Source organism: Scomber japonicus, chromosome 20 (genome assembly GCF_027409825.1).
Source record: "Scomber japonicus isolate fScoJap1 chromosome 20, fScoJap1.pri, whole genome shotgun sequence".
NCBI lineage: Eukaryota > Metazoa > Chordata > Actinopteri > Scombriformes > Scombridae > Scomber > Scomber japonicus.
The window spans coordinates 16,437,757-16,454,126 of NC_070597.1; the positions used below are offsets into that span (position 1 = coordinate 16,437,757).

The window sequence follows — 16,370 nt, forward strand, 5'->3', positions numbered from 1 at the left end:
GAGACCGTGGTGTGTGTGTCAAGTTAATAAGGAAAACTAAATGTAGGATTGTGCGTGCAAAATGTTTGTCTTCGTGCCTTGTGTGTGTTATGATCTTATACTAAAAGTCTGATGTACAAAATATAAATCTTAACATCTTCAATTTTCGAAAAATATAATTCCTTTGGTCATGTCTACATATCTGTTTATTGCCTTTAATGCTTTTCTCCAGCACTCACTTCTGTACCTCTTTACTCAATCGTCTACCTTCACCCAGTCCCAACCTGCATGGTAAATGATCAGAATGCTTATGTGTTCCTATGTAATGTAAGAGAACAAAGTATTTACAGGGAAGCCGTTCGGTGGGACAGGCGGAGGGTGAGGAAGGGAAGGGATTTGGGGGAAAGGAAGGGATAAAGGAGGGCCAATGCTCCTAAATTGTGTCCACAAGGCAGCGCTTCTCACAGCACTGGAGGTAAGAGCTGAAAAAGAGGAAAAGGCGTTGCATTAGAACCCCCTACAATGAAACATCACTGTGCAACAAATGAGAAAGGACATTGCAAACATGAGCTGTGGTTTGAGACAACACACGTTAATGTAACTCCACAGAAATGTGACAATAATAACAGTTGATGGTTTGCAAGTACGTAGCATGTTAATAAAATAGATACAGTAACATGTTGATGTAATAATATGGTGACAATTCCACTAAAACTACATTAATCCTAGATTTCTGCATTGTAAAAGCCTCAAGTTAAAGGGAATGAAGTGAAAGATGTATGTGAGAGACATACACACTGAATGCAACTTGTGAAATATCTTGAGGAGGCAGGAATAAAACCATTACAGTTCAATGATAGTGATAGTGATCACCAAGTCACTCCCATCCTCTTACACTCCCCATTTCAGTCTCTCAATTCTATCCAAATAGAAACAAACATGTCAGTACATGGACGTCTGGTGATATTTTAAAATGGGGGAGCAAACTTGGAAAGATACATAATTGGTGGGAAAAACAAGTTGTAATTTAAAACAAATTTACAGAACTTCTACATCACCTAACCTCCTGGATTACGTCAAGAAATACCCTGCCCTAGTCTAGATTAGTTAGAGTGACGGTGCTACGAAAACTAAGAATGCATCAGAAACAGTCTACTGTATATGTGGATGGATCGAGATAGGAAATGACTATTAGAAGAATTGCTACTTCATATTTAAACTATTTTTCATCCCATCCAACCCTTCTCCACCTAGGAAACAGTCTTAGCTAACCTGGTGTGCTAAACTCAGAGTTGCACAGATTTGAACCATTTGTGATGAAGCAGGGTCTCTTATTTGGCATGAGATTTGAGAGATTCGCTTTGAGAGAGATTAGGGTATGTTGGCAACCCATTAAAATGTAACATTATATTACTAGATTGTAAGCATTGAGGTACTTAGATTCATAATTTTGCATAGGCATACTAACCTAAAAAATATTGGGAGTCGCTAGCAAGTTTCAGAGTGACAGAAACACAGCGTGTTGCACTGTGCTGCTCTGTCTTGTCTGTCAGTGTCTTCTTTTCGTGCCGCAATGTTATCAGTTATTAATTTGCTTTTAAGTATCAAGTATCAAGTGCGTGACTCTCATGGTCAGTGTGTGAGTTGGCAGCCCTGTAGTTAGCTTACCTTAGCACAAAGACTGGAAACAGTGGGAGACAGGTAGCTTGGCACTGACAAAGATAATAAAATCCATGTACCAGCACCTCACAGCTTGCTAAAAAAATATTTAAGTCTAAAAATGACAGGTTGTGGTTAGCATTCATTTCCTGAAGTGTCTGCTGTTTTCCTGATATATTTTGTTACCTTTGGACTGAGCCAGGCTAGTTGTTTCCACCTGTTTCCAGTCTTTATGCTAAGCTAAGCTAACTGGCTGCTGGCTTGGGTGTAACTTCACATTTAAGTGGACAAATATAAGAATGGTATCATTCTTCTTATCGGACTTTTGGCAAGAAACTAAATAAACATATGTCCAAAAATGTTGAACTATTGCTTTAAGGTATTAATCATTTTCATATGACCAGATGACATGAGCACAAATAAAGATGATTTAATGATTTAAACAAGATGACAACAAGTTCAATTTGAATTTAGTAGCTTAGTAAGGGATTGTGCTTCGAAGATGTGATCTCACTGTACTTATCTTCCTTTTGGCGTTGTTTCCTCATCTCATCTTAAAAGTCTTTTTTATTTTTTAAACTGAATAAGGCCTCTGTCTCACTGTGGGCCAAGATGGTATGGATTCAGGCAATCAACATTATTATAGCCCTTTGTGTCCCTCTCTTTCCTTCCATATTCTTCACTGTCTAGTCTACAGTACTCAAGGGCTCGCACTGGCCTTTATACTTTTAAGTGGTTTGGACTGATTAAGTGCCCCATGCTGGCTTCTTAACGTCAGTGAGACTGGGCAGTGCAATAAAGAATTTCTTTGTCCAACCAAAATCATCCATTTTGTGAATCAAAAATATTTAGCACAAACTGGCCTCAGCACTGGTCAAAGCAAGTCTTGCCAGCAAACTTTATTATTATATGCATGTCCAGGACCAAAGACGGGGACTGCTAGCTGGTAATTGGAGTGCTGATACAGCTCTGAATTAGCTCCTCATGCTGGTGAGCTGGCTAGAGCACTTGGCATCCTCACAGTGTGTCCCACTAAAAACTTCCTCCCTTCCCAGCCCCACTGATGGATCATCACTGATGCAAGACTCAACTGGCATTGACTGCATTTCCTTAAAATACAGTAATTTGACCTTTCAGGGCTAAAAAGGATATAGGTATACAGTAAGTACCATGTCAAACTTGTCTGCCACATTGACAGCTACATATACAGTTGCAACTGTATGGAGGCTAACAAACTGAAGAGGTGAAACCCTCGCATCATCAAAATGTCAGAGGCAGCATGGAATTTAATGATAAACTGCTTCAGTTGTTGTGAAAGACTGACATGGAAGATGCCTGACTACTGGATTAGATTAGGACTAGGTCTGTTTAGCACAAAGCAAACTATGTTTTTTGGGTTTGCAGGGTCTAGCCATATATTAATATATATATTTTTGTTAGTACAGCTTTAAAAGGTAATTCGTTTTAATCAAGGGAACCATATAGCAAAAATGTATTATACATTGTATATCATGTTCTTAAAATAGACTAACATCTCTAGCTTTCTACAGAGAAAAGGGGGGAGGGGAGTAGGGGACCATAGGACCACTAATTTAGAGAAATGGCTCTCAATCTGTAATTTATTGCCTCAGTCAAACTATGTCAAACTGTTTCTTGAAAGAAATACACACTACAGAGCTATAATAGCTTCTGATCAACTATGCTCCTGTATTTCAATTCCTGTCACCTGTCCAACACCTTGACACACTGCTGCTATAGACCAAACAGTGGCCAGCCTGGTATAATCTTGGAATTATTCATTGTCATTACCAGCAGCTCTTCATTAGCTCAGCAGGGGCAACAGAAAACAGGGTAATATAATTACTGCAGACTGATGTATAAGTAACAATCACTACACAGCTCACAGTAATGCTTCACTGTATTCCTAATGTGCCATATGATGAGTCTGTGCTGGAAAACAAACGATTAATTGCTGGAGTCCTGTTTCAGTACAGGCAAAACACAAATGTGCATCCTGCAGTTTTGACTTGAGCGTCAGCTGTGAGGTCACTGGGCTTGTGGGCCTGTGTGTTTAAGAGTGTGTGTTGAAGAGAGAGAGAGCACGCACTCCATGTGTAGTTTGCTAAAAAGACACTAGAATAGACGAGGTCATCATGCCACACTGCAACATTATACAGGTTTATGAGCATTATTGAGACATTTTCTCTGAATGCTTACTGCTGTAGAAACAAAAGCTTAGGGGCTAGAAGATATGTAGCTTGGAAACAATGAGCTGGTGATAACATTTTTCTTTAACGCATAGCTACATTAACAAGAAGCTGCATTGAATTAATTGGTGTAAAGGCTGAGCTCATGTCAGTGTCATTGGAGTAGAATCGATCATGTTATGTGTGAATATGTGTTAGTGCCGGTGTGTGCACATGTGGATGTTTCCATATTATGATTGCCCACACATCATCATCATCATCATCGTCACCATCATCCACAGTCACACTGAATCCTGCTTTGTAGCCACCTACCCTGTAGTGGATACACTGGCTTTAGTATCTGGTTGCAATATGACCAATTAGGACAAGGCCTCCAATTAGGCTGTGTATCATGTTACTAAAATATTCCTTGTCTCTGAAAAATGGGCAAAAGAAAATAGCATAGCCATGTGTGTGTGTGTGTGTGTGTGTGTGTGCGAGAGATAGAGAGAGAGAAAGAAAGAAAGAAAGAAAGAAAGAAAGAAAGAGAGAGAACAGCAAAAACAGCTCTTTTCCACCAGACACTGGGGCGGGGAGAGGGGTTTGCAGGCTCCCACAGCCGCCGACAATGAAAACTAAAGAAAGAGTCTCCGCCATTGGTTTTTACACCCTGCTAACTGTGAAATCATCTCCCCAGCGAAAGAATGCACGCATGTCGGAGGCATTCTTGGCATTTCAATAAAAGCAAAGCATATAGCATAATGAACGCGCCTCCCCCTCCTTCCCCACCTCATATCCTAATACCATGAAACGGTACCCCCTGGACAAGAAACGCATCATTGGAATCGATAAGTGATTGTCGGCAGCTGGGTAAAGGGAATGAAAACACCGGGATCTGGAATCAAACGCTTTTATTTCCACTGGCATCCACACTGACACACTGGGCTAATGGGAAAATGACGAGGCTCTCTCCGGATGACAGGTCGACTACAGTCTGTGTGGCTACCTCCATTTCTGGATGTATGGAGGAAAAGACCATTCGATGGTAGGCGCACCAGCGCACACGGGCACGCACACAACATTCTTCTAGTATATGGCTCGCATTGGAGTTGTGTATATTGGAGTAATCTCCAAAACAAAATCGGCAAAAATGACAATTAAAGCAAACAGGAAGGAGATGTCTCCTCTTTAGACATCCTGGTCGGTTGAAGCTTTGGAAAGCATCACGTCAGGAGGAGGAGGATGCCCCCCCCCCCCAAAAAAAAAGAAAGAAAATGCACATCGCACATTTTCAGTAATGGGCCTGCCCTCTTCAGACATTATAGAATTATAAGCAACTCCATAAGGCCCAGTGACAGCCAGCAGTGAAGCGAACTGGGAGGTTTGACTACAAAGCTCCCAGCGGCAAAGGCTTAGTTACAGCCATGATTAATTACGAGCAACACATAGTAGGCCAATATACAGTGGCATCTTATGATCTTAGGACTCTCTCTCTCTCTCTCTTTCTCTCTTCCCCTCTTTCCTCAAGTAGGCACCTCACCTAACTGTATATGCAAACGGGAGCGAGCAAGCGCGCCCTAAATAAATCGTGCTGTGTGCTGCCAACACACCTGTCAATGCCTAACACTGACATAAGCACCGAGCGTTGCACAGTCTATTTAATATACGCCTATTTGCAGTTATTCAAATGGTACATCGCCCCCCACCTCTCCTCTTATACATTTGTGCATGCATATTCCCCCATCTGCGTCCTCCAGTGAATATTATTTTCCTTCTCAACGGAAACTGGGTTGCGATGGGGCGGTGTGAAGTTGCATCCTTACCACAGTCATCGCGGGGAGCCTGTAGTGTCCATGTTTGATGTCAAATATTCCTTAGGTCCATCTCCACGGTTCGTGCTTCGGTGTCTGCGCCCCTCATCCGAACCAGATTATACAGCCTACTGTATGTGTGTTTTTTCCCCCTCTCTGTCTCTCTTTTCCACATGTAAACGGCGAGGAGGGGGGACGCGGAGAGAGACGATACGCCACCTTACCACTGACTCCCCCTCTGTCGGATTGGAAGGTAATGGGTCTTAAAGAAACATTCTCTCAGCATTCTCCGCATCTCTGTGATTTACACGCGCGCACGCGCGCGCGCGCACACACACACACACACAGTTCAATCAAACACCTGATTAATTATACAGCGTGTATGTATACCGGAGACTAGGGCAAACTAACTGACAGACGTTTTACTTGCAAAGATGTCATACTGGCTATTTTTTAACTGTAGTCACATCCCAAATCCACAAATAGCTCATTATTTAATGGAAATACAGTATAGGGTAAAGAATGTGCACAAGATATTTAGTAAATCTTAAATATCTGCAGTGTACTCTTGCAAAAGAAAGCTGCATCTGTGTGGAGGGATGCGCTGTAGGCCCACTTTCACACCATGAGAAAAGCTATGTAAAGAAATATATCAATAATCAAACTTTATATGCACCACTGTAATGTTATGGAGGCAGTTTCCATAAATCACAATTATGTGCATATTGTGAGCCTCAAATTACCCCCTTTGACATGTATGTTTGAGATATGAATGTCAAAAAAGACCCAAGCTCTTAATGCAAATGAAGTCAGCAATGCATTTAGTGTCTGCTGTGTGGTTGAGAAAGCATGACAATAATCATTTTATCATGGCAGGAACATGTTTAAAGTGGAGGTTGTTGCATCTCATTTCCAATTTGTAGCTGTTTAATACATTTATGGAATTAGCCAAATCCATGGATGCTGCCCTTAATGCAATCACATTCATACAATAAGAATTCACCAGCCCACGCATAAAATCTAATCTCAAGACTGTTATTAATATGCATGCTGATATTGATATCACATTTGTAAACAGATAAGCGAGTCTGTGTGCGTGTGTATACGTGTGTGCAGCTCAGTAAACATAAGGTGGTGCTGTCTTTAAGAGAGAGAGCCTGGGAAGGGGTGATGTAATGTGTTCTCAGACAATGATGTCATCGACTGAGACATGGCAAGGATTTAAAGTGACAAAGGCGTTTTCAGTGGCTCTGTGTAATTCTGCATCAGGTCTTGTCAGAGAGAAGCACCCGAGCACCCTGGGGACCTTCATTGAGGGAAAAAAAGATGTATGAAATGAGAGAGAAACATAATGTGCATATAAAGCAGGAGCTGGGGTCTCCATGTGGCACACAGCATGTTTATTAATTAGGATATTTGAGATACAAAACACAAACACATTTTGTTACATGACAATAACAGGCTAACAGGGTTATGTTGCCATCCATTTAGCTTCATGTTAGATACATATAGTGAGAGGAATGAAAGTGTTAACTTCAAATACTGGGGATGTATTTGACTGCAACTTTATGTAAGGTCAACTGCAAGAGCAACACTATGTGCATACATAGTTTCTGTTTTACTAAAATACTTAAGACTTTTTATTTTATTAAATGTCATATTATGAATAATGGAGATGTTCAAGTTTTCCAAACATCATGTCTATTTCTGATATTATATGTTCCCATTTTACCATTTTCAACTCAAAGTTAGGTCCAAATTTCTTCAGTCACTTAAAGTCCTTCTCCTCAGGCCCTTTCCTTTACCATAAATCACTTAACTGTGTTCTTGTCCTTCACAAGTCTGTCCATTTAAGCTCCTTAAGCCCTCATTGTTCTTGCTTCTACAAACTTGTCCTTAATACTGTTACTCGCGCCTTTCCAAAAGAGGCACTCCGAATCACACGTCTGCCCTCATCCAGAGAGCTGGATGAAGTGATGGAGTTGTTGTTGCCTCGGTCCTGGACTGTCTGTTTGTCCTCTTCACGTAAACTAGATTTCTTCGGCTCTTCACACCTCTCTCCCTCTACCTTCCTTTCGTCTGACTCTTTTGTCCCACTGTTCTCTTCTCTTGTCTTTGCATTTTCATCCAGGGCCTGATCAGAATCATTGTCCTGATGTGAGACTCCATGGTTATTTTCTTTGACTTTCAACTGGCATTCTTGCCTTGGGGTGTCCTCACACTCTTTTCGGGGAATCTCTTCATAAATACATGCCTCTCTTGCTGGTCTGGCTAAGGTATTTAATGCTGCTTTGTCCTCTGTTCCTTGTGTTAAATCTTGGACTTTGTTATTAGTTGACAGACCATTGTCATTAACATCTGATTGTAAACTTAGGTTGGAGTTCTTGCTCTCTTGGACAGATGTCCCAACATTGTGAGTCGCTTCATCTTCCACAGATTCAGCGATTATCAGTTCTTCCTCTTCTGGCCTGGATGCTGTTTGGGCATTTGAATTCCCATCATTCCTTGTTATGTCTGAGTCTGAGATGCTGATGTCACATGCAATCTTGTAGAAAAGAGAATGATTTTCTTTCATTTTCTCCAAGCTTTGACTGACTGTGGTTGACATTTCATTGGGTTCATTCCCATCATCAGGGCATGCTGGTTGGTCCTCACTGTCTGATACTGCCTCATTGTACAATGTGTCAATGCCAGGGATCTGCAGAGGTATGAACCCTTGCCATTGGTTGGTGGAGAGGAACCATTTGGCTCTCAGATCGGATGATGGATAATTATTTTCATCAGCAGCAGCAGCATCAGGTGTGTCAAACTCTTGCCTCTCTCCATCCTTCGAACTTGTAAATCCCTTGCTTCCATCTTTCTGGTAAACAGTCATAGACGAGACATGATACGGTGAAGCTGGATGCTTGACTTTAGTTTTGGCAACCTCTGTTCTCCCACTGCAATCTTTACGTTGTGTTTTGTTCCCAAACTTCACTCGGCTTTTAGGATCGTTTACATGCCGATGCTGTTTATCTTCATCCTGAGATATACAACTAGGAGGCCCAAGTTCTGCAGGACTATAACATGAAGAACTCCTGAGGTTATTCCCACAGCAACCATCGTTAGATACATGATCTGAGAAGAGAAAGCGGCAGAATTTGGCTGTCAGTTACACTAATAGCTAACAGCAAGTGAAGAACAACTGAACAAAGTTTGACAGATCACAAACATAACTTAAACCAGGATCACAGTTGAAATAAATTTAATTGTAGCCTCAATTTAGCAGCTTGATCTTAAACATACTAATACCTAACTTATTGATTGTGCATTGGAAATACATACCTGATGTCGCCTTGTGCTTTCTAGCTGCGTCATGGTGGACTTTCTGCCCGTCCCTCCTGCCTGGCAGCTGATTGTGTGCTGTGGCACTCTCTCTGACTGCGCTAAGATATAGATAGATAGATAGATAGATAGATAGATAGGTAGGTAGGTAGGTAGGTAGGTAGGTAGGTAGGTAGGTAGGTAGGTAGATAGATAGATAGATAGATGATTTATAGAGCGTCATCTACCTAGATCCCACAAAGGCAAACATTTCAATATAAAAATGACACAACGAATCCCACCTTTGTATGACTCTCTCCCGTATTCGTTCCACGCGTCTGAGTTTGGCCTCTCGCTGCTCAGGGGTCATACAGAGTTCAGGGTCCATGTCAAGGGTCAGGAGGGCAGAGTGCCGCTGCTCTGCCTGTTCAAGCAGTTTCACATTTGAATGCACATCATATCAATGCCACTTATCATCTTTGAGCCATTAATTATATATAGCAAATGATAGCAGAACATGTAAGGATCTCATTTTTCTGACTGACTATGTTGCACTTCAATCATGTCAGTCTTTCACTTGATTTATTTTTATTTCTTCTTACTCTGATATTGGAACTCATGCTTACGTTTCCTAAACTTTCTTGGTCTCGAACTTGGGCCCTTGAGGTGTCTGTAGGCTCAGCTCTGATCATTTCTAGCCGTGACTCCCTCTTAGAGGTCCTGGATACCCTCTGATGCTGCTGTCTGCTTGTATTTTTAACGGGCTGATCCTGGTGCATCTCTGCTGAGGACCGGCTTTGATCAGGGCTGTCTATCAGCAACCGCCTGGGCGGCTTGTTCAACATTTTTTTACTCTGCTCAGCCAGGCTCTGCTGCATCTCAGGTGGGATCTGCTCAAGCAGCGGAGTGTCAAGCTCAGGTGGGGGATCCTCAACAGAAACCCGTCTGGCCACAAGAGAGGACGGCAGTACAGCTGTTACAACTCGTGTCACTCTTAAAGGAAAAGGGGGCTAGGATAGAGGATAATAGGAAATGGATAGACGGTAAATGCATATTTGTAATGTCTTATAATGACTTGATTTACTCAGTTGTATTGATTAATGATTTGGCAAACCTCCTCTTGTATGTCTGCACTTTGACTCTGGGTTTGGGCACCTGAAGAGGGTATGGGGGGTTTCTTCCTGTTAGTCATCCTCTCCTGATTCCTCTTCATCCTCTCAATCTGCTCCTCTTCACTCATCTTCATCTTCTAGGAAAGATATAGGCTATTTAGAACATTGGTATGACTCACTTATGAGCTGAAATTAGGAATACTGTTAAATACACAACAAATATCTTATTTTTATGGCTGAATGTGCATCTGTTTTTGCAGAGGAGTATGTGTGCCTGCTTGCATTTGTATGTTCATATACAGCTTATGTATGCATATATGTGTGCATGCATGTGAGAAAGGGGGTTGGGTGGCAGAAGTCAGAAGACTGAGCCACTGAGATATAAGCCTCTGCCTCCCCCTCCTGTCTCGAATAGGCACTGCAACATGCCCTAATTGCAAGGAAGATGAGAGAATCAAAGAATTGGAATTTGGCTGTCATTGCAATGAGGAAAAAATCAGCTTTGACTGCTTCTATATTTGGAGCATTTGGATCATATTGTAATACATCCAGATCTAGTTAACCAGCACACTCATCTAAGCATACAGAAAATTATGAAGAATCAAACCTTGCTTGATTGGTTCATTGTATCTTGTGTGATCCACTTTGAGCTAGACTGGGATTCTAAAGATGTGATGAAAATGGAGGAAAGAGGAGTAGAAGGATGGAAGAAGTGAGAGGATGGGTGGGAGGGGAGAATGACAGGGAGAAAGAGAAATGGTATTAAAACAGGAAATATGAGGGTGGAAGACAAAACAAAGCCACTGGGGAATATATTTGAATCTCTTGAATAAAACACATATAAAAGCAGTTTATTAGATTAGACCATGAATCCAATGTCCATTATATCAATATCTGTCTTTATATTTATTCTATTTGTATTTTAATTATATACTATATGTGCTAACCGGATGTGTCTTTCTGTGCTTTCACATTAAGGAGGTCAGGCTGGTTATTTCCTCTTTTGTGTACTGGATCTGCAGGGTGGCTGTAGATCCCCTGGAAAACACAAATTGAAAGATAAAGAAAGGGTCTTCAAACCTGGAATGGTCATTGCCAGTAATTAATGATAATTTTGATCATTTCTACCTCATATGGTGACTCTATCCAGCCGTGGCTGTGGTCCCTGCTCTGGTTGCTTTCCTGTAGCTCCTGGGGTAACGGTGGGCGGACTGGAGGCTCTTGTTCTACATCCTGCAGGACGCATAGTGAAGAAAACTGTTAAGCAATGATAAAAGATAAAGATTCTGCTGTTTTGGTGAGAAAGTATAGTAAATGTTACCAGTAGCCCAATATTGTGACATCCAAAAATATAGCCACATTCAAATAACTAGATGCACCAGATGCATGTTCAAGCATTTAAAACATAGTGTGTATATTGTATGAAATCACCTGTCACACTCAAATATCTAGCCAGCTGATGGATTTAACTTTTGCCTTGTCAAAGGGCTGAACACCAATTTCATGTTTGTTCCATAAGCACAGAGTATACTTCAAAGGTCACTGACAAATGAACAATGGACAGGAGTCCTACCATTGGCAGTCCACTCTGCAGCCTCTCAGTTGGAGAGCCAGGAGATCCAGGATGTGGGGCTGTCGGCTGGAACACTGAGGGGGAGACAGAAAAGGTCAATGTGAAGACACTATTAGTCTATTGTTAGGTTTCATGTGCATAATCAAGATGAACAAGGCAACTTTGTGCATTGGCAGCCCCAAATGACAGCATCCAGTAACTGTTTGAATCTTCAAGACTTCAAAACCAAAATTTCTGCAATCAGTACACTTCAGTCCTTAGGCTTTGGTTTTTATATTGGCTGGTGGAGGTGATGAATGAAAGTGATAATTCAGTCTCATTTCATCACTTCCTGTGAGCAAAGATTTCATTCAGCCTAACTGCTAGGCTCCTCTGTAGTTAAACCTTTTGATTTAGGCTGATAAGATGGTTGAATTTTAAAACATTTCAGCTTGAATGGATTCACTGCACCTTATTTATGCAGATGTTCACAAATGTTTGCTTGATCTATCTACATAAAAATGATTTATAGATAATAGTAAATGTGCTGTATAATATGTATGTTTTATACAAAGCTCTTGATTCAAAATGTTTACCATGTGTTGTACATTTTTGAAAGTTGACATCTCCAGATTTGTTATCACCACATTGATTGTTAATCTCTGCTTTTGTTTTGTGTTAAATGCTGCTGATAAACTGCTCTGAAAGGATCAGGCAGAACTCTACTGTTACAATGTTAAGTAAAGCACAATGGTGACACCGCCAACAACACCACAACAGACTTTAAGCATTACAGTGAAGAGGAGTTAAGACTTACTGTGGTGCCTCTGTAGTCCCAGCAGGAAGCGAAATTGATCCCTGTTGACCTTCAGTCCAGCGAGAATGTCTTCCATCATCCACAGCTCTCTCTGGGCCTGAGACTGCTCCTGGTAAGAAAAAGAGAAACATTTCTAATGAAATGTCTTCAAGCACAAGCCTTAACTATGAACATACAGTATGTCAAGTTTGTCTCTGTTTAAGAGTGTAGATCACCAAAGGTGGAAATGCATTTTAATAGATGCAATAAACTATGTTATCCAAGCTGAATTTATTGGTTAAAAAAATCCATCCAGATCCAGTTTGTAGTGTGAATTTACCTGTGGCATTCCAAAGTGACAGATGTGCTGAAGGTGTGAACGAATAACAGACAGTTCACTCTCCATTCTCTCATATTGACTCCAAACCCGCTCCATTTCCTAGATAACAATATAGAGAGAAAAACTTCTTAACATTCAATACCACAAAAAAACATTATAATACAGAAGACACAAAAACATGAGTAAAACAACAAGCTAATTGACTCTGCTATTTGATGATTAATGTCATAAGTATTACATCAGTGACCCATCTGGGTTTTTTGCCCCCAGATATATAACACACCAATGATACATCACACATTCTGGCCCGAATTGTGACTAGATCTTCTTGGAGCAAAGCCTTCTGGGTCAGTGCCTCCTCCTGGGCCTGGGGCCCCTGACTGTTCCACTCCTCCAGCTGCAGTCTGGACACTTCTAACGCACACTGGACACTGTCCTGTAACAGAACGCAAATAGCTCATTTTGAGAAGCACAATATGCAGATATTTACCATAATAAGGGTAAGGTGTGCTTTCATGAGCTGGGTACAATAGTAAATATTACTGACCTTATCCATTTGTAGCTGGGCCAGTTCTACAGACAGCGACTGTAGCAGCTTGTCACACCCACACAACCTTGTCAACACAGCCTGAAGAGGGAAAATCAAACTGATGTCTACTCAGAGACAAACATTTTAAATACAGTATCTAATAAAACTGCACTTAGTACTCACATCTGCATCACTCTCAAGGGGTCTGACTGGTGGGATTTCCCTCAGGTCAGGCTTTGGGGCCTGAAAAGCATTGAGGTCATAATTGTTAAACAGTACCTCTTTAAAAATAGTGCTTTTATTGACGTTGCTTTTTCATGACTACATTCCCTTATTGATATGTTAAATAATAATAAAATAATGATAAAATTAAATGTATGTTCTCACAAGAGTTAATGCACATTTCTAGTTAATTTGATACTTTAATGTGCTTGAATGTTAAGATTAGCTTTCGTCTTTCAATAGATCACAGCACAAGCTTAAGCATGCCACAGCCATGTTTTATATGTTTGATCATGAATTTGTCAAGACACAATTTTAATTTGGCAAACAATAGCTTAATGTAATTACATTTAGCATAATAATGACAATATTCATATAATCAGACAAAACACAGATATATACATTTGATGCCTTTTTGGATATAATTCTGCCATTAAAAGAATATATGATTTATTAGTCAAAAACAAAAATTGACACAGCACAACAGACATTAGTGACAATACAGTACAGTGATATTGGACATTACACAAGTCAGTGACACACACATAACAATACCGGACAATATGAAAAGGTAACAGAGTCCCTCTGTTATAAGTCTGCATAGTTAGACAACAGTACAACATAAACACAATTTCTTTAGAGGACATAACACAAATAAAAACACCAGAACACCACTGACAGTTGTAAAATGACCACAGAAGACACCATAAAAACACAGAGAGCAACAGGGCAGGCTATACCATAGCTGGCGGTAGCAGACAAACAGATAAATGGCTGCGGTGATGGTGATGGTGGTGGTGGTGGTGTGGGGGGAGGGGAGCATGTGAAGTTCTCGATGAGGGGGGCAAAGGGGGCAGTAAATCTGCATGTGCTCCTGTAGAGTAGCTCTGAAGGAAGAGAGAGCATGTAGATAATATAAATTGAGAATAGCAGAGAAAACACTGTAATGTAAGATAAACTATACAAGTGTGCAGGATAAGAAAAATCCATCTTTCTGGGGATTTTAATAATCTGTTTTAGTATTATTTTTTTATTATTATATTATATTATTATTATATATTATATTATATATTATTTATTAGATTTATAGTTGATACTTAAAAATCACCTTTCCCAAAGGTCTTCGCCCACTCTGGATATGATGGACAGAACCATATGTAGGTATGGGCTGTAAACAAGAAAAAGTGAGGTGTGAGTCACATGAACCAACAGGGGGCCATAGGGACCCAACAACAAACTTTTGCCACAGGGTCCCATAGCAGGTTAATCTGGCCATGAAGTTTACAGCAATATATTAAATTGTGTTTTGGATCATTTGCAATACTCCAAATGCCCCTCCAAATACACATTTTACTAGGCTATTAATAAACTATTGAAAGTAAACCAAACAAGTCCTGACCTTGCTTATGTTCTGCCACCTTTCTGTAACTGGAGTATTAGGGCCGGATTTGTACTCAAGTTTAGGTGAGGCAGGTGAGTAGTGCAGGGTCTGTGGCACCATGCCCTGGTCGTCCTGGGGTCGGATGTCAACCCTTCCTACTGGTGTGTGAGGTCGTGATCCCAGCTGCCCTCTTGGGGTCAAAGAACCTGTTCCCATGATGTCTGACTGTGTGGGCGGTGTGTTTTGGCCAGACATATAGGGAAGAGAATCTTCTTCGTGGCTTGGACCATAAGCTCTTCTTCTGCTGAAATCATAAGGGCTGGGTGTTCGGGGCGACGGGCTGCAAAAACATTAGAGATAACAGAACAGTATGACAAAGATTTCTTGGACATTAAATATGAGTTGTTTACACAAAGAGATGACTTGACAACCTGCTGTTTCTTTGCCGCACATTCCTCCTTCCCCTCTCTGTGTAGGATGCCCCCATTCTCCCACCACTGAGATGACTCGGTTCACTCAGAGTTCTGCTGACATGCCTCAGTTTATGAGAGGGACCCTCTCCATCAGAAGGGGATTTAGGGTAGTCCACTGATTCACTGCTGCCACCTATCTGTGTGAAATCCTGATAACTTGAGCAACGCCTGAAAGGATCAGAGAAAAAAAAATTTAAAAAGGGGGCTCACCCAGTTGCAAGCATGACAATATTTAACCCTTCATGTTCACAATGAATAGTGCTCTGTACCTGTTCATGGAGCTGTCTGGCTCCATAGCAGCAGACTGGCTGAGGGCTCGGACCCAACCCAACATATCCTCCTGAGTATCAGCACTGAAGAAATAAGAGCGCATTCCCTGGTGCACCACCTAGTTTGACAGAGATTATCCAAATGTTACACTGCAATTATTCCCCTAAATAACGATGTATGGGCATTATTGTGATCATAATGTGCGGTAGCTCAAGATAAAAATCATAAAAGGTTAAACTGAAGTTACTGAAAAAACTGAGTTACCACAATACTTCAACAATTCAAATAAAGCTAAGATCCTTAAGTTTTTTTTAAATGTATTTAATTTTGCCTGATGAGCTGGATTTTAGAAATAATATCTAAGACAACTGTCATACAAAGTATCAGTGTATTATACATTTTGTACATAAATATAATCTGATAATGGCTCATGTTCCTGTCATCATAAGGTAATAATAATAGGTCATTAGTAATTGAATAAGCAATTCAAAATACCTTGAAGGTGAACTTTCTGTTCTTGCATTCTCGTGGTGTGCAGAATAGGATTTTATAGCTTGGGAGTGGGATGCTGCCCAGCACAGATTCTTCTCTACTGTCTGATGCGGATAGGAAAGGAGTGAAAAAAAGATGCTTTGTTGTTTATTCAGAGCACATGAGAGAGTTTCATCCAGCACAGGGCTATAAATTACAGTTCCTACTGTACCTTTATAGTAAAACAAACAGTAGTTGGAGAGGACAAACCATCTTCTCTTCCATA

The 16,370-nt window shown here is 40.8% G+C and overlaps 2 protein-coding genes across 2 annotated transcripts; both read right to left on the minus strand.

The window, feature by feature from the left end:
• Positions 1-7,517: 7,517 nt before the first annotated feature.
• On the minus strand, positions 7,518-8,988 carry LOC128381136 (uncharacterized). Its single transcript, XM_053341086.1, has 2 exons — positions 8,960-8,988; positions 7,518-8,752 (listed from the first exon to the last, which is right to left on the minus strand). The coding sequence occupies exon 2, from the start codon at positions 8,508-8,510 to the stop codon at positions 7,518-7,520; it is 993 nt and encodes a 330-aa protein (XP_053197061.1). The 5' UTR covers positions 8,511-8,752; positions 8,960-8,988.
• A 194-nt stretch (positions 8,989-9,182) lies between these two features.
• si:ch211-234p6.5 (pleckstrin homology domain-containing family A member 4) lies at positions 9,183-16,353 on the minus strand. Its single transcript, XM_053341087.1, has 20 exons — positions 16,317-16,353; positions 16,109-16,209; positions 15,613-15,731; positions 15,302-15,511; positions 14,889-15,210; positions 14,598-14,657; positions 14,230-14,376; positions 13,451-13,510; positions 13,286-13,366; positions 13,022-13,174; positions 12,739-12,837; positions 12,420-12,528; positions 11,624-11,697; positions 11,179-11,283; positions 10,998-11,088; positions 10,658-10,713; positions 10,053-10,187; positions 9,565-9,948; positions 9,241-9,362; positions 9,183-9,186 (listed from the first exon to the last, which is right to left on the minus strand). Exons 3-20 carry the CDS (start codon positions 15,714-15,716, stop codon positions 9,183-9,185), a joined length of 2,316 nt encoding a protein of 771 aa, XP_053197062.1. The 5' UTR covers positions 15,717-15,731; positions 16,109-16,209; positions 16,317-16,353.
• Between the last annotated feature and the right edge of the window lie 17 nt (positions 16,354-16,370).